Below are 25000 nucleotides of genomic sequence, written 5' to 3' on the forward strand. Positions count from 1 at the left end.
TGGGAGAAATGGGAGTTACGCAACTTAAGACATTTTAGTTTTTAGCCGCTACAAATATCGGCATCGTCTTCGTCAATTCAATGTAGTCCTTATTTCGATAGTTTGTTACAGTTTCTTCGTACGTAAACACTATTATGTTTTAAATCCTAGCCATAGAATTATATTTATTCCTGTTAGATTTTTACTAATGAAAATCTGTAGTGGTAACTTTTCAAAGTTGCAACGTTACCTAAAGTTGATTAATAATTTAACTATTGAAACAAGCTAATATGAATGTTGCTATTAATTCGGGCAATTATTATTTTGCTATATGTTCTCGATACTAAAACCGGTTTACTCTTTTGTCATGTTATAGATCACTGCTTTTAGTGAACGGAAACTAGTAACTGAAGTTTCTACGTGGCCTATACACAAAAGATAAATCTTAATATTATTGTGATTATAGTGATGAAGTCGATAATAAAAGGAACTTAATATCATTTCATCTTTTTTATTTCTGACTGATGTTAGGTTTTTCTATTGCTATTATAAAAGAAATACCGTAACCTATCGAATATTTGTTCAAAGCCGAATTATTATAGTAGGTTCCTCTCAAACTGCTCCCATTATTATTGTTATTATTATAATTATTACTTGCTAGGCTATAATCTTAGTTGGAAAAGCAGGATGCTATAAGCCCAGGGTCTCCAACAGGTTATAGTCCAGTGAGGAAAGGAAGCACGGTTAAATAAAATATCTCAAGAACAGTAACATTAAAATAGATATTTCCTCTATAAACTATAATTTTTTTAACAAAACAAGAGGAGAAAAAAATATATAGTCTTTTCTATTTATTTTGGTATTTTCTGTATTTCTTTTTATATTTAATGTCTTCGTTTTCAAAAAAAAGAAAAAAAAGAAAGAAATATTGGATAGTGGATTAAGGCGTTACTAAAGATTTCAGAACAGGTGAACGGGATGAAAAACGGGGTTTAACTTGGAGCTACGAGAAGATATAAGTAGATTATCTTATTTGTATAGTACACATATAAGAAAATAAATGTCAAATAATATATGTACGAACCTGACTTATTTATTTATCGCTCATAGTAAATTGTATATAAAAGTTTCAATTATGTGGACAAAAATTATGCGAGTTTCCTGACATTTCATCTAGCGGCGTAGAATATTTACGTGTAGAAATAAAGTGGTATTGTTTATAGTTTACATGTGATAATGGAAATTATTTCATCGTGATTTTTATTATTTTTATTTATAAGTTTAATGACATATTTTTCTTCATCCTAAATTGTAGCGCAAGTCGTAATAGGACTTGAGCGTACGCGAACGGTAAGAAGTTGGCATTAGAAGATATTTGGCAAGGTACGCGTCTCTCTCTCTCTCTCTCTCTCTCTCTCTCTCTCTCTCTCTCTCTCTCTCTCTCTCTCTCTCTCTCTCTCTCTCTGGCGTAGGTCTTGAAAATATGTTGTGTCGAATTTCTTTATGGATGTTACAAATATTCTTATTAAAACCGCTCATTTCTTATCAGTCTTTCTTCTTTATCAGAGTAAGGAAAGTGAAGGGTGTGGTCGATAAGATAAAAAAAAAAGTGACGTTTTAATATTTTTTTATTGATATTTTGGTTTTGCAGATCTGAAATAGATGTTTTTACTAGCAAGATTAGCTTCTCTGATTTTTTTTATACTATTTTCGAGTGAAATAATTTACCCATTTTCACAGTTCTTCGACTTGGTCTCTCTGGCGTTTCCCTTGCTGTATGGACATCACTTTTAATAGAATTTAACGACATCCATAAATTATTATTATTATTATTATTATTATTATTATTATTATTATTGTAAGCTAAGCTATATCCCTAGATGGAAAAGCAAGATGCTATAAGCCCAAGGACTCTAACAGGGGAAAATAGCTCCGTGAGGAAAGGAAACGGGGAAAAATAAACTGCAAGAGAAGTAATAAACAATGAAAATGTATTGAATTAGGTCTTTCATATCTAAACTATAAAAAAAAAAATAAAAAAAGAAGAGAAATAAGATTGAACAGCGTGTCAGTGTACCCTCAAGCAAGAGAACTCTAATCCAAGATAGTGGATGGCCATGCACTGAGGCTATGGCACTACCCATGACTATAGAACATTGGTTTGATTTTGGAGTGTCCTCATAGAAGAGCTCTTAGAAAAGTCACTTCTCCCCTTACCAAGAGGAAAGTAACCACTGAACAATTATAGTGCGTGAGTTAACCCCTTGAGGGAAGAGTTCTTTGGTAATCTCACTGCTGTCAGGTATATGAGGACAGAGAAGAATGTTTAAAAATAGGTCAGACTATTCGGTGCATGTGTAGACAAAGATAAAATGAGCTGTAACCAGAGAGAGAGGGATCCATTGTAGAACTAAGTGGCTAGTCAAAGGATCGAATAATTCTCTAGCGGTAGTATCTCAATGGGTGTTTGGTGCCCTGTCCAACCTACTACATTGTTACCTGAAAAATGTACTTGGGGCATAAGTGATATTTAGTGTAGGATAGTTTAACTAATATATATATATATATATATATATATATATATATATATATATATATATATATATATATATATATGTGTGTGTGTGTGTGTGTGTGTGTGTGTGTGTGTGTGTGTGTGTGTGTGTGTATGTACATACATAGGTAACCAAATTTATAATGATGGTTATAGTTGTATGTTTACTATAGGAAGTTTCGTGAAAGTAGTGACAGTCCTGAGATATATATAGACACCTGGGGCAGTTTAGTGAGAGATAAGTGACATAATATTGAAAAATGTGTTTACTTAATAGTATGCCAAGTATGACACATTGTGGATGACAATAAAAGTTTTGTTAAATATTCCATTTGGTCCGGTTGATTTTATGCTCTTTAAATTCTTTTGTTAATTAAAGTATTATATTTTCAGAGGCAAGAATCAAGAGAAAATATCTTCAGTATTTATCCACTTTATCATTTCTTTCAAGTTATTTATTGTGCCTCACATTCTCATAAGTTTATTTTGCTTAAACATATGATTTTACATCATATATATATATATATATATATATATATATATATATATATATATATATATATATATATATATATGTATATATATATACATACATATATATATATATATATATATATATATATATATATATATATATATAATATATATATATATATATATATATATATATATATATATATATATATATATATATATATATATATATATATATATAACAACAGGGACTCATACTAGTGACTTAAGGATCCTTTTCTTCTTGTTTTGTAAATTTAGGAATGATTATTTACTTCTAGCTAATTTTTTTTTCCCAAAAGAAAATTGTTTTTCAAGTTATACTTAAGCGAAGCTGCCAAATGAGGTCAAAGAACATTAATGGTAAAAGTAATAAATGTCTTAGAGACTGGCAAGGTTAGGGAATAGTGTTAGGAAGGTTATGAATGGTTGGCCAGGTGCCCAAGTCTCTCTCTCTCTCTCTCTCTCTCTCTCTCTCTCTCTCTCTCTCTCTCTCTCTCTCTCTCTCTCTCTCTCAATAATGAATTTAGAATATTTTAATGCAGATTTTAACTTTGTCTTTTCACTGGAAATGACAGCCCTATTACAACTCGTTCTGAGATTTGTTTACGAATTACTTTGTGATGTTTATACAATACTGGTCATAGTTTATTGATAAATATAGCTTATCCTAATGGCGAAGAATATAAATTGTGTTGAATGGTAGATTGAAACTGGCCTATGATTCTGTAAGATTTGGTGAAAATGTCGTAGGTTAGACCATGAGTTTCCGGCATCTTAAGGAAGAAAGATTTACAGAATTCCGGGAATATTGTTGCATAGGGATTTTGGATGTTTTACCGTAATATGAGTGCATGTCAGTGTGCGTTTTTTTTTTCTTTTCTTTTTTTTTATCCAAGCCAGAGAGAATGCATAGGTGACATTATTGCACGTGTTTGCATGTCATAATTTTTTCATAGTGCTTTGAAAATATAAATTACCTTTGAAGATTTAAGATGCGTATAATTATGTAAATGTGTTTTGCATGTTTAAGAGAGTGTGAGGATGCACATTCCCCCAATGCATGTTTATATCTTGCTTTTGTTGTTCCACAGTTCTGTAATACCTAAAATTGGTGATGGTGCTTCATGTAGGTGCTCTATTCATACAAATCTGTCTCCGTTCCTTTGTGTTTTATAGATTTTGAGAATATAAGAGTAGGCTAATTTATTAGATATTTGAATGAGCAATTAGTATGAATGGAGCGCTGTTGCTCACAGTGCTTTCTTTTATTAACTTTTATTTTAGCTTTATTTGCTGCATGAAATCGTTAATATTTTTCAAGGTTTTGAGTGTAGTGTTTACATTGTTTAATATTAGAAGTGTGTGTGTGCATTGATTCCTTACAAACAGCTTGCATGGTTTATTTTTTCATGTAATGTTTATTTAAATACAAGTATTTTTTTTCCTTAGTTATTTACAGTATTATGCATTGCTTGTTTAAATTAGTACTTAGAATTGTAGAAATTTACATTGATTTTTATTGCAATGGTGAATAATTGTAGCTTTTCTATTTTCTTATTTGCTCCAACAGAATAAAAAGTCAAAAGTGCCACTTTTTCTAGGTTTTTAATCGTGTTGCACGTACAGTATTGTGAAATACAAGTGAACAGGTAGTATGTTGACAGCATCTTTGTGTTCTTTGAAGAACCTGTAAGCTTATACCTGTGAATTTTTCCTTTAGTCCTCTTTTGTCTTTGGCAGAGTATTTAGATGTTTTGAATCACAAAAGAAACTTTACTGTAGCATTTGCATAAATGGGTTATATTAATGAAATGTCATCACCATGCCACGATCGTCAGTGTTCGTACGTTTGAATTGGCCTTCAAAAAGTGATGAGTCTTCCTTTGAAGGTGAGGGTTCGCCTCAAATCCAGGGTTCCCTCCCTTCACCTTCGTCCTATGCTCACAGGGAAAAGACCAGTTCTTCAGATTCTGGCGATTCCTTCTCAGAGAAGAAATCTACACATCCAGAGAGTCCTTTATTTTCAGCATGCTTTCCTTCTATAGCCAGTAGAAGAGGAGAAGCATATACACAAAGTGTTGCAAACACAAAGTTGAATTCGGAACCACATGCTACAAGAATTACTCTTGAAAAGGAAGCTATACCTTTGCAGCAGCACTCTCTTGTAGGCTACACTTCATCTGGTTGCAGTGCTTCACCATATCCACCAAACAGTATTGATCTGCATAGAACTGAATTCCCTGATCCATGTAACAATGATCAACATGGATATGTATTACCACACCATGAAACTATTATGGAAGAATGCTCTGTTCATTCTCCAGATTCGTCTTCCAGTCCTAGTAGGAGACCGGAAGGGGGGAGTTTGAAGGGTAGTAAACCTAAAACAAAACCCAAACCTCGGAATCTAGTGAATAAAGGGAGGCGGATAACTCGATCTTTAAGCGCATCTTGTGTGAGTGTTAGTACAAATACAGACCCCCGTGATTTTGTGGAGTTGGCCAAAACTAGTGCTACCCTCCCTATTCGGAGGAGGGTGAAGAATCCAAAGAATAATTCGCCTCGATTGAAAGAGAATAAAGCTGTTTCTTGCTCATTGGATACAGAAGACCTAACTCAAGCAGAAGTGAATCTTGGTCTTACGCTGAGAGGTGATGATCAGATTATTTATCCTACTTTGGAAAGGGGAGATGATCAAAGATCTTATCCACAGACACCAGTTTTGTTACAAAATACAGACTTGAATCCTCAGGTTTATCCTGATTGTAAATATGACTTCCAAATTTGTAATCCATTTGAAAATGTTTCACCATCAAATGATCATCAGCTTATAAATACTGAACGATGTTCTGGTGATGGCTGTGATGATGAAATGGGATACATTGAACTTCAAACATATGTTCCAAGTGGTGATAAAACTCATAGTTACAACGTGAAAGGGGGTGCATGTTCTCCATGCACATTGTTATCACCTGGTGAAAATCCCCTTGTGACTCTCCTGTCCAATACATTTGAAAATTTATCAGTTGAAGATGCACCTTACATTGATGAGGAAGGTGTCGCTGCTTTAACCTGTCCACACGATGAGCTTAACTTCAATGCGAACTCCGGATGCATCGTAGATGATTTTAAAAAGGAAGGCAAACTTTTTAAACCTGCCAGCCCAGAACTTTTGGTTACACCATCTCCTCTCCTGTCCACTGAAACACCAGTTCATTGTTTTGATCTTGTGCCAAATACCGTTGACATTGTGCTCTCATCTCCATGCAATGAAGGAGACTGCGCTGTGGAGTATAGTGATGATTACCAATCACAAGAGAGTATAAATGCAAAAGAGTATTCTGATAGTGAGGAAGGATTTTTGCCTCCTGTTCACTGGTCTCCAGTACCTAAGCATCAGTACCTCACGGTGGCAAAACCCCATCGGCAGCTAGAAAAAGATATGTCTATAGAGTCGTGCCCAGATGTTGTCTTGCAGACTCTAGATTGTGAGGGACTATCGGTTGCTAATAGAAATCAGAAGAAAACTGTAACTTTTTTGCTGCCCCCCGAGCATTGGGACTCCTTGATCTCTCTTAGAGAAAATAATCGTAAGTGCAGACAAAACCTGTAATGAATGTTTTACCTCCTTGATTTGTGATCAGACTTTTTTACATTCATCTCAAGGTAATTGAATTATGCTCGTCAAATAATACCTTTGCCTTACAATTTATGCATTTCTGCATAAATCCCTTCCACTGCCTCAACTACTAACAGAGACTGGGGTTCTGTATTGTTTAATAGTGTGTATAAGTTGAAATACATATCAGTTGTACTACACTGATAATTCAGGAGTAAAAGATGCCATTGACCTTAACCAAGCTGCCTGCCTAACACTTAGAAGTTTTTAGAATATTATAATGTATTGCCTCTGTTTATTGTTTGTCATTTAATACAATTTTGTAGTCTTGCATGAGCCTTTAGAATGCTGTTAGTAATTGTATTTCAAAATATTCCTAGCTAAAGGATTTGATTTCAGTGCAATCTTTCCTAATGTAATTGTGTACCCAACCTTACAAACTAAAATTTTGGAACCTAAATTATGTTACATGTATGGACTAGATTAGGCAAAGTTATTGAAAGACTGTATTATCCTTTTTTATATACAAAGTATTGTTCTCTTTGATTCTGTAGACTTTATTAAGATTGACTTAGATATAGAGCATAGGTCATTCATATGAATTTTTGAGGAGGGGACAGTGTAAAGTTATAGATATAAACTAATTGAAATGTTTCTTGTCTCACATTTCAATATATATATGATAAGATTTTATAGATTATTTTGTATAAGGAGTAAGAATTAAGTGGGGCCTTGGATAAAAGTTCTATATTATTATTTTGACTTATTACAGTTTCATAGCACCCTTACGAACTGAGTACAGTTTAATTTTAGGGATGGATATCCCATACAGTACTTTAGAGCGGTTAGAAATTACAATATAATTTTTGCAATGCACACACTGTACCCCTGAAAGTCATTAGAAATTAAGTACAATATAGTATAATTGTATTTAGGAATATACTCATGGGATATACTGTAAATTGAATCAAGGAAGAGATTAGAATGTGTTATTCATTAGAGATTTTGGAAACTATAAGTGATGTGATAAATGTAGATGGACAGAAATGTCTTTTCTTATCCATCGTATTTTGACATATTGTACTCCTAGTTCAGATGTAAAGAAATATTTTGCTGATAGAACTATATCATGATACATAAAGTATATACAAAATCTTTTTAAAATTGGGGAAGGTATTGTGTTAAAAAAACTTGAGTTGTAGCTGCAATTGTGCATTATGTATTTTATTTAAAGTTGCTGCAGTTGTTTTACTAATATTTTTTTTTTTTTTTGCCTTTACCATCTGTATCAGTATATTAATTTATTTGTATGCTTTACAACCTTTGGTAACTAAAATTTTGTGACATGGGTCTGTGTGCAAGTCTATTTCATGTGAAGTTTTTGAAGATTTTTAGTGTTTATTTTATGAAATATTAAAAGGAAGACAAATTAAAAAAGTGATGCTCAAAATGTAATCAATTAAAAATTTTTTGATGTTCTAAAACAGTTTGTACTAAAATAGATAAATCTTTGTTGGTGTAAATTGCTTTTGAAAGTGCCGACATATGCATTACAACCGGTGACATACCTTTGGTAAGCAGCACTCCTAAAAAATTATTCTGCTCATTTTAGGAAAGGTTTAGAATTCTTGAAATCAGATCGTTGGTTCAAAGTAAAGCCAAAAACTTAACCACCTGTCTTGTTTGAATAATCATATCTTTGTGTTTATTGTAATAATTGATTGTTGCTTTAATTTTGTTTCACTTTATATATATATATATATATATATATATATATATATATATATATATATATATATATATATATATATATATATATATATATATATATATATATATATATATATATATATATATATATATATATATATATATTTTACCAAGTATCCCATTGACTTATGTTCCTACAAGCCCTAGCCAGTAGTACCACCAAGTAGCTTTTAATTCATAATTACTGTATGTCTATGGGCTAGTTTGTAACTTTTTAAGTTTTCTGTCTTATGAAGGCTGGTCCATTCAAGTGTAAATCCCTAAGTAGATATTGATAGTGGCCTTCCTGAAGCAAACTGACCTGTTGGTAATAGATGAAAAAAAAATCTTATTGAGCTATACAGGTATTTCACAGTGAGATGATGGGATAAGTATTGTGTGATTATTTGTTTTGATACAGTAGTTTATTCTGGTCTCTAGTGCAGTAGTGTTCTTCAATTGAAAAAGTGTCCTTCATATTGTATTAGGTATATATTGTAAAGTACATTTTATTTGATTTGAAAGGAGTTTTTGAAATAAGCTTTCTTGTGCTCAGTTAACAATTTGTACAAAAGAAGTACAGTTGAGGTTTTCAAACTATTTAAGTGGTTGAAAGAAATTAAAGTAGAGATTATGAAGATTTACGGATGTTATAGTACTGTAATTTCATTACAAAAATTATTGTTGTTATTAACTGCTTTTCAATATTTTCCAGTTGGCGGGTATCCTCAAAGTGGTTATGCTGAATTGGATTCAGCTCTCCTACCTCCTAATGGCCAAGATCCTTACCGAAATACTCCATCTCCAGGCCTTCACGGTGTTCCACAAGATAGATATGGTTAGTACAATGCATAACAATCTTTTTTATCTTTTGTAAACAAACACAATTTTTGAATTGGAACCACTAATTAAATTGCCTGGTGTGGAAAGAGTTTGCATCGAATGTCTTGCCTTTGAATAGCACCAATCTGACCTGGAATTTTGCTTTGCTTCCCTGATAAACAGAACAGTTTGTTTACGGGTATATTGACAACTCTTGTAAAGTGTTGAAGGTAGTTTTATTCTGGCATTTTGATTCTGTATGCTGTTCAGCTGGAGATGACAAATCTGCATTTCCCATATCTAAATATGAAGCTTTTTGTGGCAAATATTATTGATTTTGATACGAGATCGTACTTGTGAACTGAGCGATTGATGGTATGGGGAAAGTATGATCTAACTTCTGTATTTCTTCTGTCAGCCAATTATAGGTAGAAAATCTTGTAGGTATATGCGTATAAACTGAAATTCTACACTAAATACTATATGAAATCTAAAGTTTAATGGTTTAAGCTTTTGTATAGGTACACACTTTCAAGTACATGTCTTGATTTGGGTCAGTTTAATCTTTTATCATTAGGCTATTAAGCTATCTGGGAGCACACTATGTACAGTATGCAGAAAAACTGGTGGTACATTTTTATTTCTATTCTGGTGGCCAATATGGTAACGTTCCTGACTGGTGATCGCCAGACTGGGGTTCAAATCCCGCTCAAACTCGTTAGTTTCTTTGATCGCTGCAACTTCACCATCCTTGTGAGCTAAGGAAAGAGGGTGTTTGGAGGAGCCTATAGGTCTATCTGCTGAGTCATCAGCAGCTACTGCCCGGCCCTCCTTGGTCCTAGCTTAGGTGGAGATGGGGCTTGGGTGCTGATCATATGTAATATGGTCAGTCTCTAGGGTATTGTCCTGCTTGATAGGGCAATGTCACTGTCCCTTGCCTCTGCCATTCATGAGCTGCCTTTAAACAAGCGTTGTTCTTAAGCTGCCACTCAGTATTAAACCTTATATTTCACTTTATAAACATGTGTATGTATGAGACAATGTTGGTCACATTATGAATAATTATATCGTTGAATAATGTTACATCGTTAAATATATTTCATGCTAAAATAATACTTCAGAACAAAAATTAGATATGTTACTGTGGCACGAATCCCTTTGTCAACGTAGCTCCACGAAAGTCAGTGAGACTAGTCTTTGAGCTGTCTGTCTGGATAGAAGGATTCAAATTGGTAAAGAGGGCATCTAGATGGAGAACATTTTAAGCAGAGTGCTATAGTCTAATGATAACAATTTATGTATTTGGGGTATGATTTCAATGTTATTACCATACTTATTCTTTGCTTATGTCGTTCTGTGTATGAAACAAACTTTAGTAAGGGTTGTGATTTAAAAACTTGCAATAAATTACAGTAATACAAGTCATAGTCTAGACTATAGTCAATGCTACTTTATAATTCTAGTCTCCCTATGGGTTTTTTCATTTTGAGGGAAAATTAATAAATAAATTGATAAATGAATAAGCGATCTGGTGAGTTATCTTTGTTATTAGAAATACAATCACCGGGTAATTCTACCTTTATTATTTTACTTTTTCTTTACAAACGGACTATAATCAGGTCAGACATATTCAGCCACATGTGTTAGATTCTACAGAAATACAGTAGCAACGCATCTTAAATTATGATAACAGTAATAATATAATAATAATGATAATAATAATAATAATAATAATAATTATGGTGATGACTATGCCTATGCTATTGGCTGTATAACTTTGTCGTCTTCTGCGGTTGTGCAGCAGCGGGGTCTCTCACCTCTTAGGATGGCTTTACAATTTTTCTCCATTGTATCGTTTAGCCATCTATCAACAGCTGTTTTGTTGATGTTAATACTAATATCTATTTTTTTCTATAGAGAATCTTGTGAAATAAGCGTAACTAGAGTTAAAGTTATCCGGTAACTATTGAGTAGCTCTAGCCATATTTGATAGATGACCTGTTTGGGAGAGTGCCACCGTCAGACTACCAGTTGATGTGCGGTTAGACCCCGCACACAACTACATCTCCTATATGTTCTTTACGTTAAATACATAACTATGATGGCTAAAAAGTCACTCCTTAAATATTTATTTTTATTTAATTTTTATCATAATTAAAGATTATTGGGTTAATTTTTCCTTAATGATCTAGCTGATATTTTGGTGAAAAATATAACCTGAATTCTTTAAAATCATGTTTAATGAACTGTATCTTTTATTGAGCGAAGTTTCAAAAGTTAACGTCCCGGGAACAGTCTCATTAGAAATGTGAAGAGTGTGCGAGTTACCAGTTAGTGAGTTTCAAACAAATATCACTGAATTCAGGTATCACCAGTTTTGCTGCATACTATACACTGGGAAAAGAGCAAACTCAATATCATGTACAGTAAAGGGGAATATAGTTGTGTTTAAAATAATGTTAGCATCACATGAGAAATATTTTTGTATAACTCGATGAAAAGCCTAGTATGTTTTTATTTGTATTTTATTTTGTCAGTTTGACAGTAAAACAACACATTGTAAGAAAAAACATTTTTTAGCACATTATGGATAGCATTGATATCCTGGTACAGTATAAGTAAGCTGTATTATTCCATAGTAATGGTGACACTTGACAGCATTGTACTTTTGTAATGATATTGAAAAATCTCCGTGGATTTTACTTATAGGAGTTTATTATGATCATACATTTTACAATGTATTTAGAACACTGAAAGAGATGTAATATACAGTTTTTAGCCATGAATACAGGGCATCGGAAAATCTAAATTGATAATTTTCCCCCCTCAAAATAGGAAAAAAACAATAAAATTACTCTTTCAGCCAGAGTGGTTATTAAATATACTTTGCCCAATACTGTATTATCTCGATTCTTTATTAATGTTATGAACTTTTTGCCGCTAGTTGATGACCCCCAGCTTATGGGTGAGTACAGGAAAGTCTCTCTCCATTGAATGGATTATGCCCTCCAAGCTTATAACATTGCATGTTACATTCTATATTAAAGCATTATTACAGATGTGCTTCAGATAGTGGTTTGTTTGTAAAGATTTTTAATAGAAATGGCAGATTTTTTTCATGAGTATGCTAACTTGCTGTTTTTTAATTCATGTTTTAATGCATCAGTTCTTCATTTCAACTTTAAAATTTACATTTATAGTTGTAAATGTTAAATGTCAATTTAGACATTTCCTACTTTATGTTGTATAATTATACATGAAAAAATGTGAATGTATAGGAATACACTGTATGCTTCTATATTGCATATCTAGGTTCTTGTTTAGTAATCTTAACTTCACTTGCATTTGTTGTTTTATCTCCACTTACACTTATATGTAGGTTACACTATGTAAAAATAATAGCTGTAAACGATTTAGATACATGTGGATAGGTTTTGATCTGAGTTCTCTCCACTCCTCTTGTGAACATTTTACCCGAATTCTGAGCGAGTGTTTTTTTTTTTTCTTTATCATATTTATTAAATTACCTTTTTGGTTGTGCTGTTTAACTGGGACTTTCTTGAGTAGGATAAATGTTGGGTTTTTTATTTGATTCTTATAGGAATTGGCATCAAGTTCTAGTGGCCCTGGGAGTGGATTTTGCTCTTCATATTTCTGGAATGTAGTAGCATTAAAGTTACTATATAAAATGTTTGTATTTCAGGGATTTGAAGTCCTGAAAGTTGATACTTTAGGAGTTCTGTACATTTGTATTTTGATTATTTTTGTGCCGTAGTGTTTTTGTAGTACACTATAGTGTTTGATTGATGTTTAAAATTTTTTTTGCTATGCATTTGATCAAGATTTTTTTTTGCCTTTTGCTGTAATTTATTCATGTGATTGCCAGCTGTATTGTATTTGTTTGATATGTAGATTGCTGCTTTTTTTTGTTGCATAGCATGAGACATATTTGTTGATATCTGCACTGTAGATCATGGCCTTGAAGGAGACTACCCAGAGGATGGCAGATACCCTGGAAATGACCCTGGTATGGGGGGGATGCCTCCTGATGGGGTGGTGGTGTATGGTAGGCTCTTGGGTACCACTCCCCGTTCTCCATATTCTATGAATGGAGGAGTTGGTTCAAGTGCAGAGCCATTGTTACCATCTGGTATGTATGAAGAGGAGCCACATAATGCACAACCACACCCAGCTCCACCTCCCCCTCACATGTCGCCACCAACCCCTTCCCTTCCTCCGCCAGTACAAAACCACGACAATTATGCACACCCCAGCTTGCTTCGTTCACCCTCTGCAGACAGTGGGGCTCCCAGAGGTGTGAAATGGATTGTTTTTTAATTATGTTGCTTTTTAGTTGTATAAATTAAATTGATTTTTTAGCCCTACCCTTGAGCTTTCAAAAGTAATTTGTAGTTAATTATATAGATTACAGGACTGCTAAATTATTTTATGATATTTTATGTTCAAGATATTTAACAATCTGTTGCTTTTTGGTAGTTCGGTGGCGAGATCCGGATCTCCACGAAGTTATTGATTTCCTGAGTAACCCCAACAATGTCGTAAAAGCCAATGCTGCAGCGTACCTTCAACATCTGTGTTATATGGATGATCCTACAAAACAAAAGACTCGAATATTAGGTGGCATTCCTCCTCTAGTAGCTCTTCTTTCACACGACCTACCAGAACTTCATCGTAATGCTTGTGGTGCACTTAGGTAAGTTTTTACAGTTAAATGGAATAAGTTTATAAGCATTGTTTCTGTATATAAAATTTGTACAGTATATGAAGTCTCATAAAAGTGTTTATCAAGTTTAGTGTGTTTTGTATTAGATGGTTTTTAGTAACTTGTGCTTGCTTTCAGAAACCTTTCATATGGGCGTCAAAATGACGAAAACAAAAGAGCTATCAAAGATGCTTCAGGCATTCCTGCACTAGTCAGACTTTTGAGAAAAACTCCAGACAACGAAATTAAGGAACTTGTTACAGGAATTCTTTGGAATTTATCGTCATGCGAAGTAAGTATTGGATGTGCTGTATTTCATTGGTTATTTACTCTGTGACTATATGTATTGAATTTATAAATTTATGAAATTATTATTAATCTATATACATACTGTACATACATATACCATGGCACTTCCCCCAATCTTGGGGGTAGCCGACATCAAACAAATGAAACAAAAAAGGGGACCTCTCCTCTCTACGTTCCTCCCAGCCTGACAAGGGACTCAACAGAGTTTGGCTGGTACTGCTAGGGTGCCACAGTCCACCCTCCCCCGTTATCCACCACAGATGAAGCTTCATAACGCTGGATCCCCTACTGCTGCTACCTCCGCGGTCATCCAAGGCACCGGAGGAAGCAGCAGGGCCTACCGGAACTGCGTCACAATCGCTCGCCATTCATTCCTATTTCTAGCACGCTCTCTTGCCTCTCTCACATCTATCCTCCTATCACCCAGAGCTTTCTGCACTCCATCCGTCCACTTAAACCTTGGCCTTCCTCTAGTACTTCTCCCATCAACTCTTGCATTCATCACCTTCTTTAGCTGACAACCATTTTCCATTCTCTCAACATAGCCAAACCACCTCAACACATTCATATCCACTCTAGTTGCTAACTCATTTCTTACACCCGTTCTCACCCTTACTGCATCGTTCCTAACCCTATCTACTCGAGATACACCAGCCATACTCCTTAGAAGACACTTTATATCAAACACATTCAATTTCTGTCTCTCCGTCACTCTCATTCCCCACAACTCCAATCCATGCATCACAGTTGGTACAATCACTTTTTCATACAGAACTCTCTTTACATTCATGCCCAACCCTCTATGTTTTACTACTCCCTCAACTGCCCCCAACATTTTGCATCCTTCGTTCACTCCCTGATGTAAATCTGCTTCCACTCCACCATTTGCTGCAACAACAGACCCCAATTACTTAAACTGATCCACCTCCTCAAGTAACTCTCCATTCAACATGACATTCAACCTCACACCACCTTCCCCTCCCGAACATCTCATAACCTTACTCTTACCCACATTAACTCTCAACTTCCTTCTCTCACACACCCTTCCAAATTCTGTCACTAATCGTCCAAGCTTCTCTTCCTCGTCTGCAACCAGTACAGTATCATCCACAAACAACAACTGATATACCTCCCATTCATGGTCATTCTCGTCTACCAGTTTCAGTCCTCGTCCAAGCACTCAAGCATTCACCTCTCTCGCCACTCCATCAACATACAAGTGAAATAACCACGGCGACATCACACTTCCCTGTCTCAGTTCAACTCTCACCAGAAACCAATCGCTCACTTCATTTCTTATCCTAACACATGCTTTACTATCTTTGTAGAAACTTTTCACTGCTTGTAACAACCTTCCACCAACTCCATATAACCTCATCACATTCCACATTGCTTCCCTATCAACTCTATCATACAGTACTCTTTCTCCAGATCCATAAACACAACATACATCTATATAGTATTAGTATTTTAAAATCTATAAAGTAGTTATGAGTTTTGATGTTTTCATTTCTACTCATGGTTAGTACCTGTATAGTATTCAAGGAAATGAAAATTATCATAGTCCAAAGCTTCGTATACTTTGGCCAGTCAATTTTACTCGTATGAATTATTACAAAAGTAAAATTTTGATGATTAATGAATCTTCATTTCAGAGCATTGATAACATATTAAACCCAGAGTTGAATTGTGATTATTTTTTTGTGTAAGAAAGATTATCTTATAAATGATCCATGTTTCTTCTTCTCCACAATAATAAAAGTTAGCATATTTTATATGAAAGTCCAAATTTCAAACTTTTTTCAATAATTTCAATGTACTTGATTAATTGTTTTTACAGTACATTCATAATTTATTTATAAGAAACCTTTTAAACCAGTTGTGTGCATTAAGTTTTAAGCTATTGTCGATTAAAGTACATCGTATTTACAATAAAATCAACTGGAAATTTAATGGCCATTGTTTTAAAAGCTCTTAAAATACATTGCTTGATAATACACCAATATTCTATTACAGTGTAGTAAAAAGAATTGTACCACGTGATGCATCAATCTTTCACCTGCATTTGAAATATATATATATTTACAGTCTAATTGATATTTATTCTTTATTACAGGATCTAAAACACAGCATTATAGACGATGCTTTAACCGTCACTGTCAGCCATGTCATCATTCCATGTTCTGGTTGGGATGGTGGAGAAGTGGAACGGGATCCTAATGTTGATGTATGGTGGTCTACTGTATTTAAAAATGCTTCGGGTGTATTAAGGTTTGTATTTTCAATGTTATTTGTGATGTAGGTTTAAATTTTTTTTTTATTTAGTAAATTATACACCAAACCCTAAAAGTTTTTCTGTACTACAATACCAACAGCTTCTGAAGGGAATTTGTATTGGGATTGTAAGTTGAAGAATGAATAATTTATATTATCGAAAAAGTACGCAAATACTTATAAGGTAATATGTCGAGTTGCAAAAAATTTAATTACAGTATTAAAAAAAAAAATTATGTACAGTATACTGTTAATACTGCACTACATAGCTGGTGAAACAAATGTCGTAAAAAGATGATCAGAATTACCGAAATGTTAGTTTTTCAGCTTTTAATAACCTGACTAGTATTTTGATAGCCCCAGTCCTCATGTATTATTGTTATTCAACCAAATGAGTGAAGTGGCAGACCTTTCAGAAAGTGAATTACTGTACTAACTAATCCTGTTGGCCCATGCAATACTGGTTTTATGAGTTTAACCCTTTTACCCCCAAAGGACCTACTGGTACGTTTCACAAAACCCATCCCTTTACCCTCATGAACGTACCGGTACGTCCTTGCAAAAAACTGCTATTTGTATTTTTTTTTGCATATTTTTGATAATTTTTTTTAGAAACTTCAGGCATTTTCCAAGAGAATGAGACCAACCTGACCTCTCTATGGCAAAAATTAAGGCTGTTAGAGCAATTTAAATAAATTATATTGCAAAATGTGCTTGAAAAAAAGATAACCCCTGGGGGTAAAGGGTTGGAAAGTTCCAAATAGCCTGGGGGTAAAAGGGTTAATTATTAATAGTAATTAAATTGGAGGCTTAACCAGTCGTTATTTGTGATGATCGTAATTAAAGGCTATTAGAATTTTATATTAATCGGACATGTATTAAAGTACTCAACTTACAAACTTAGTAGGTTCCGAGAAGCTGTTTGTAAGTCTAATTTTGTTAGAATTTGGCCTAGGGCATACTTTACCTTCAGTAACTCGCATACCTACGATTTTCAGCTGCAAGAGCAAAAATTAACAAATAGTACCATTTCATATTGCAAATGTCATCTTGCCTACTGCATTAGATTACATAATATTGCTTTATTACAGTACTGTATAATATTTCATTGTGAATTTTTACTACAGTATTTGAGATTTTTTGGATTTATGATTTCAGTTGGAATTGTGTATGTATCTGAATGTTTATAAATTGAGGATATTCTGTGGTAGTAATGTTCTTGTGAACAGTACGTGGCTCTGTATTTATTAATTGATTTTAGCCCCGTTCAGTGTTGATTCTCAAATTTGGGTATAATAACATTCCATGGTCCTTTTTGTAGTTTATAATATAAACCATGAGCCATTAATTGAGTATAACTGAAAACAAAAGAAAACACTTTTAGGCTAATGCCTACAAAACTGGTAGGATGCCATTGGCTATATCAAAGGTACAAATAAAAACATAATATAAAACATAATATCAAAAAGGTACAACAATACATACTACAAGCAAATTAACGTATCTTACCACAATTTTGGGGACAATCCATTAGATATACAACATGAAGAAATCCATGACAAGTAAGTCACATTTCATGTGCTTGAATCTGAGGCTGCAGTTGTTGTGATTGTTTACATCTACCCAGTAGAGTGGGAAGTACCTCGTCCACCTTGGTGGAATGTATTTTAGTATTGTTTCAAGACTCAGATATAACTAGGTGTTCTAATGACAGTAACAATGGCTCCCCTAAATTGTGATAACAATTTAAACAATAACTATACTATTGGGGAATGAATATGAGATTCTTTACAAACAATAAAATCTTAATATACAGGTTAGTCCATTCCATACTAAATAAAAATATACAGTACATAATGACTTAAATGCTCCCTGATGGGGAATTCCCTGTTGTACTTTCTAATAACATTACAACTGAATGAATAGGCCTTTCTAGAATTGTAGCTGTCTTGTGGCGTTTACCATTTTCATCAAGAAAAGCATCTGCTACTAACAATTTAATTTTCCTAACATGGCCAGCTTCATCTGCGTTTGTTTCTAATACTCGGCCTAACATCCACTTGTTGCGAGGTAGATTATAGTCTTTGATTAAAACTATATCATCAATTTCTACATTCCTTTGAGGCTTTAACCACTTTTGGCGTATTTGTAACGATTGTAAGTATTCTCTTTGCCACCTTTTCCACAACTGATTAAGAAGAAATTGTACACGCCTCCATTTTTTCTTTGAAAACATGTCCTCTTTTACAAAATTACCTGGAGGAGGCAAGACTACCTTAGACTTCAATGTCAGAAAATGATTAGGTGTCAAAGGTTCTACATTTAAAGGATCATTCAAGTTATCTGTGGATAATGGTCGCCCGTTTACAATATTTTCTGCTTCAGTCATGAATGTTCTCAAAGATTCATCGTCTAAAATTTTACTATTGTTAGATAGCAATACATTCAAAATATTTCTAACAGATCTTATTTGTCTCTCCCAAACACCACCCATATGACTTGCATGAGCTGGGTTCATTTTAAATGTTATAAAATCACATTGGTCCTTTAATAATTCATTTTTAATATTTTCAACCTTCATTTCTCGGAGGCACTTTGCAAACTCTTGTCTTGCACCAATAAAGTTGCTACCTTGATCTGAACGCAATTGTGCGCAATGGCCTCTTCTACAAACAAATCTCCTATAAGCATTTAAGAAAGAGTCTGTACTGAGAGAATGGGCAGTTTCAATGTGTATTGCCCTAGTTGACATACATGTAAATAATACACCATACCTTTTGAGCTCTTTTCTACCTTCCTTAATTATAAATGGACCAAAATAATCAACTGCACTGTAAGTGAATGGAGAAGACATTTCTACCCTATCCTTTGGTAAATCAGCCATCTTCTGTGTAAGAGTATCATGTCTAATTTTTCTACAAGTTACACATTTTGATATATGTTTCGCTACTAAGGATGATCCACTTATAATCCAGTAACCACTAGATCTAATTTCGTTTAAAGTTAAATTTCTACCTTGATGGTGTACTTTATTATGATAGTGACAGATTATCAATTCAGTCATATGACTATTCTTTGGTAAAATCACAGGATATTTTACATGGACATCAAAATTACTTCTGTTTAATCTACCACCCACTCTTATTAAGCCATCACTACTAATAAATGGATCAAGCTTGTACAAATTGCTAGATTTCCTTAAACATTTATCAAATTTGTTATTGCTTATACTTAACAACTGATATTCATATTGAAAAGCTTCTCCTTGGACTAATTTTATAATGGTAATTTCTGCCTTAATTAGCTCTTCTACAGACACATGAACATACTCAGTATATAATGATTTCTGTTTCAATTTATCAATAAACCTATTACATAAAGCTAATGACCTTCTGGCACGTGTCCAATCTGAGAAGTAATTAAGTCTGGTAAGTATGGTAGCATAATTATTATCATCAGTGTTAATTGCCAGTGACACTTTCTTTAATTCTGGATCTTCATCTGTAACTTCAAATGAACATAAAGTTTCATTATCAGCATTATCATGTTTTAAGAATTCAGGTCCATGCCACCACATATAGTTACTAGTCAGATCATGAACAGACATGCCTCTTGAACATAAATCAGCAGGATTATCACTTGAGGAAACATATCTCCATTGTTCAGGCAAGGTGTGATTTCTGATTTGCGCAACTCTGTTTGCAACAAAAACCTTAAACTGTTTACATTGATTAGCTATGTATCCAAGAACAATTGTACTATCTACCCAAAATACTTCTTTACTAATATTGACCTTCAACTCCTTTTTTAAGAAATAACTCACTTTCACTGATGCTAATGCAGCAGTGAGTTCTAACCTAGGTATTGTAAAAGTTTTCAAGGGAGACACTCTTGATTTAGCCATAACTAACCTAGTATGTACTTGTCCATTTGCATCTGTCATTCTTAAGTATGAGCATTGACCATAACCCTTCTCACTAGCATCAGAAAAATGATGCAATTCATAGTCTATGACATTCATGTTGGCTGGTTTATAACATCTCTCAACTTTAATATCTTTCAATTTGGGTAATTGACTTAACCAGTTTTCCCATTCAGTAATAACAGTTTCAGGAATAGGATCATCCCAGCCAAGGTCTTGTTTACATAGGGTTTGCAAAACTTTCTTACCTGTAAGAATGAATGGTGATATCATGCCTAGAGGATCAAAAATAGAGCTAACTATGGATAAAACATTCCTTCTAGTACTAGGCCTTTGAATGGGTTTGACATTAAAATTAAATGTATCTGTTTCAGTACACCATTCCATACCTAATGTTCGTTCCACTGGCAATTTATCTTTCGTTAAATCAAGATTCTTAACTGATTGAGCAACTTCATCAGGACACATAGCCTTTAAAACTTCAGCATTATTGGCAACAAATTTGTGCAAATGGAAACCACCCCTTTTACATATCATCTGACTGTCTTTGGCTAAGTTTATGGCTTCCTCCACTGTGGCTACAGACTTTAAGCCATCATCCACATAAAAGTCTTCTTTAATGAACTCTGCTGCCTTTTCAGTAGTTTTATCCTTAAATCTATCAGCAGCAGCTTTCAAAGCATAGTTTGCAACAGATGGAGAGCTTCTAGCACCAAATAGATGAACAGTCATCCTATATTGAACAATGTCGCCATCTAAATCATGGTTATCAAACCACAGAAATCGTAAAAGATTCCTGTGTTCTTCATTTACTAAAACTTGGTGATACATTGCTTCTACATCACAAGTAAATGCAACAGAATGATTTCTAAATCTACACAAAATACCAGCTAGACTATTTGACAAATCTGGTCCCTGAAGTAAACAATCATTCAAACTTACATTTTTATACATAAAAGAGCAATCGAATACTACTCTGATTTTGTCAGTCTTTCTGGGATGGTAAACCCCATGATGTGGCACAAACCAAACCTTTCCATTAGTTAGGCATGTTTCATTCAAAGGAACCCTTTCAGCATAACCCTTATCAATCATATTCTTCATGAAATTTATGTAATCATTTTTCATGCTTACATTCTTCTGAAGCTTTTGTTTTAAGTTGGATAGTCTTTTCTGGACTACTAACTTATTATCTGGAAACTGAATACCACCTCCTTTGAGTGGCAATGGAATTTTAAACTGTTTACCATCAATAATCTTAATACCATTACTAACAATTTCAATAAACTGTCTTTCTTCTACTGACAAAGCTACCTCATCGTCACTAACATTACTTATGAAATCAGATTCAAACATCTCTCTGACATGATGAGGCTCATACACTTCTTTTACTTTGGTTGGTACTGTAAAAATGTTATTTGATATCATGGAATTTATTTCAATTTCTTCAACTACTGTTCTATTAACAACAACATCACTTTCTAAATTATTCTCATTGACATTTACATTACCAATAATTCCCCATCCAAGAGCTGTTCTCTGACCATAGGGCTCATTTCCAGACCCAGGAATGATTTCTAAAGGTTTGACAGCTTTTATACAGTTTATGCCTATCAATAGACCTATCTCAATGTCAGGATTATACTCTACTAGCCTTCCAGCAATTTTCTTAAGATGAGGCCATCTTAAAGCTGAACATTTTTTAGGGATTTGTGCTCTTCTTGCAGGAATAGTTTTTCTAGAGTAGACACATGGTAAATTTACAGTACTATTTTCATTTATGCCCTTCACTGATAAACCAAATACTTTAGTACTTGTTATAGCCTCTTCACCCAGCATAGTCGCTATCTTGATGACAGAATTTTGGCCATTGACATTCATATACCTTAGGACACTTTCTTTGATAAAACAAGCATCTGACTGATCATCCAATACTGCATATACCATGACCTTATTATTTGTATTCCTATGGCTTAACCAAACAGGTACAATCATTGAGTGAACATCAGCTGAAAAATATCTGTTAACATTAATTCTATTAGCTACAGCTACAGCCTGTTCTTGTTGGGTATCACCAGAACTTGGTTTTTTATTCAAGTTTTCATCGTGGAGAATTGTTGGGTGCCATCTCTTGCATTTAATACATTTCCTTGGTCTTTTACAATACCTTGAATAATGACCAATCTTGAAACAACCCCTACACATCCTTTTATCTGTCAAATATTGGTTTCTTTGAGCAAGATCAAGTTTTAAGAACTCTGGGCATTTTTCCATATCATGGTTTTGTCTACAGTAATAGCATGTAAATCCTACATTCATTTTACTCTCGGTTTGTTTTTCATTTTTAGATTTATTTTCATCAGATGCAGCATTTGTAACATTATTAACTTCATTAAATTTAGTAGCAAATGATGTACGCCTTGCAACCTTACTTTGTGGTTGTTTTTCTTTAGGTGTAAATACTGTATCTCTCCTATTAAGTGCACTGTAAGATGATGTTGGATTACATGCCTTATTGGCTTCATCACTTATGAACCTTGTAAACTCTTCAAAAGATGGATATTCCTCTTCATCAATTGTGATTCTTTTAGTTACTATACAATTCCATCTCTCTGCAATTTGGGCAGGCAACTTCTGTAACATAAGTTTGTTTTCCTTAGGATCGTTAAGAATTGCTAAGTACTTTATGATTCCCATGGCTGTTTTACAGTGTTCTAAGAAATCAGAAAATTTCCTCAAACCTGGACCATCATTAATTGTAATCTTAGGCCAACCTTCAAGCTTGCTTCTAAAGGCATCAGCAACAATAAATTTATTTCCAAACCTATCATGAAGTATCTTCCAAGCTTTGTCGTAAGCCTCTTGGGTCCCAAAAGAAATAAGATTATCAATGGCAGTTTTAGCTTGACCATCCGTATATTTACCTAAGTAGTACAATCTTTCAGCAGCATCATCTGTTTTATATTCAATTAATGTAATAAATGATGCTTTCCATTGAGGGTACTTCAGCAAATCTCCAGAAAATACCTCTGGTTCTTTAGCGGGTAAATTGTCTTTACGTTGCCTGGCAGCAAACAAGTTAGCTAGTTTCTCTAAGTTTTGATTTTGAAGATCAGCAAAACCTTTTAAAATATCCCATTGATAAACTTGACTGGACTGTACGTTATCATTATTGATAATGTTAGGTTGTTCATGAAAATCTGTCAGGGGTTCATGAGCGTGTAGCCTTGGTCTATTAACATCAGGTTGTGTATTGCAAGTGACGGCATTTTTGGGATCTACTATTAGCCTAGGTTCACCTACTACCTCATGGGATGCCTCATCTATAGTACTACAACCTAGCCTAGGCTCATTTGGTATTTTGAAATCTGAGTTCAGGTTTGTTTCTTGGCCTAGCCTAAGTTTACTTGGCTGTGAGCGTCCTATGGGCTGGTAATTATAATTATGGTCTAGCCTTGGTTTCCCTGGTTGTATGAAATCCGTTGGAAATCTAAACACCTGAGCATTTGGATTTAGATCAGTTGTTACCTTTATTTCTGCCTTCCTTTTGTCTAAATCTTTGTCTATACTATCTAAACCTCCAGCAAAGGAAAGGGACTTTTGTACACTGGAACCTGACAATGAATAATTTACAACTCTACTATCTTCAAGATATCTGTGCAAGAGACCTTCAGTGGGTTGCTTATTTTCACCTAACGGAAAACTCAAGCATGACTGTGGATCAGTTTCATTTTCTTCCTCTAAAATTTTATTAACTGCACATATCTCAGCATTAGTGGCTTCAATTTCTTTGTCAATTTCTAATTTCTTTAAATCTGCTCTAGCCTTCTCCATTATGTCATGGTACTTTCTTTCTGTGCCTAACCTAGCCAGTTTTGTGCTTAGTTCTATTCTCTTAGTACTAGAAACACGTGAAGATTTACTTCCACTTGTATGACGCGACCTACTAGATGAAGACTTTGACCTTTGAGAGACATTTGACATTTTATCTTCTTGTTCATGTTTCATTTTTTCTTTTAATATTGTTAACCTAGTGTGACTTTCAAAGCATATTTCCTGGTAATTATACTCTAAACTCCGTACAATATCAACCTCTGGTATTTCTGATTCTTTCACTTTGGAGAGAGTTAAGTCAATATTCTTTAATTCTATTTGAAGCCTATTTGCAACATCCTGTAGTAGGCCTACATTACAATCATTTTTAGAAAGTGCCAAATCTGCTTCCTTATTTATCTTGCCTAACAATCTCTTTTGTTTTTTGAATTCATCAACCAGAAGATCAAAATTATACATCTTACCTTTTTCTGATTGCAATCTCACTCGTTTACCCATACTAGGTGATATAGGCCTAGGCCTAGGTTTCAATGAATGCAAGTCTTGCTCTTCATCTTGGCCTAAATGTTGATCTTCATGTTTCTCTTGTTCATTAAGCTCCATTTTGTCTTGATTCGTAGATTTTCCACATTTCCTTGGTTAGGTTCGGCTCCTATTCTTGGGTTCATCAATCCTTAACCCAATTGTGTTATCTTGTTC

General features: G+C 34.0%; 2 protein-coding genes across 23 annotated transcripts in view; one reads left to right on the forward strand and one right to left on the reverse strand.

The window, feature by feature from the left end:
- Positions 1 to 25000, forward strand: part of p120ctn (adherens junction protein p120) — a 199352-nt gene that overhangs the window by 147659 nt on the left and 26693 nt on the right. For 6 of the 21 annotated variants that reach the window (XM_068383429.1, XM_068383421.1, XM_068383425.1 and 3 more), the window contains 5 exons: positions 9133 to 9255; positions 13210 to 13554; positions 13737 to 13953; positions 14101 to 14254; positions 16388 to 16542. In XM_068383429.1, the coding sequence (XP_068239530.1) occupies positions 9133 to 9255; positions 13210 to 13554; positions 13737 to 13953; positions 14101 to 14254; positions 16388 to 16542 (994 nt within the window). Of the gene's footprint in view, positions 1 to 4694; positions 6640 to 9132; positions 9256 to 12183; positions 12205 to 13209; positions 13555 to 13736; positions 13954 to 14100; positions 14255 to 16387; positions 16543 to 25000 lie in introns of those variants that run through there. The other 15 variants (XM_068383417.1, XM_068383415.1, XM_068383418.1 and 12 more) reach the window with 10 other exon arrangements.
- Positions 17766 to 25000, reverse strand: part of LOC137650209 (uncharacterized) — a 7730-nt gene continuing 495 nt past the window's right edge. The window contains exons 2-3 of one of the 2 annotated variants that reach the window (XR_011045942.1): positions 18055 to 25000; positions 17766 to 17903 (exon numbers count right to left, since the gene is read on the reverse strand). The exon at positions 18055 to 25000 is cut by the window's right edge and continues 139 nt beyond it. Coding sequence is in view for 1 of the 2 variants with exons in the window: in XM_068383408.1 (XP_068239509.1) it covers positions 18407 to 24904 (6498 nt within the window). In the remaining variant the exon portion in view is untranslated. The other variant, XM_068383408.1, reaches the window with a different exon arrangement.

Source organism: Palaemon carinicauda, chromosome 11 (genome assembly GCF_036898095.1).
Source record: "Palaemon carinicauda isolate YSFRI2023 chromosome 11, ASM3689809v2, whole genome shotgun sequence".
Taxonomy (NCBI): domain Eukaryota; kingdom Metazoa; phylum Arthropoda; class Malacostraca; order Decapoda; family Palaemonidae; genus Palaemon; species Palaemon carinicauda.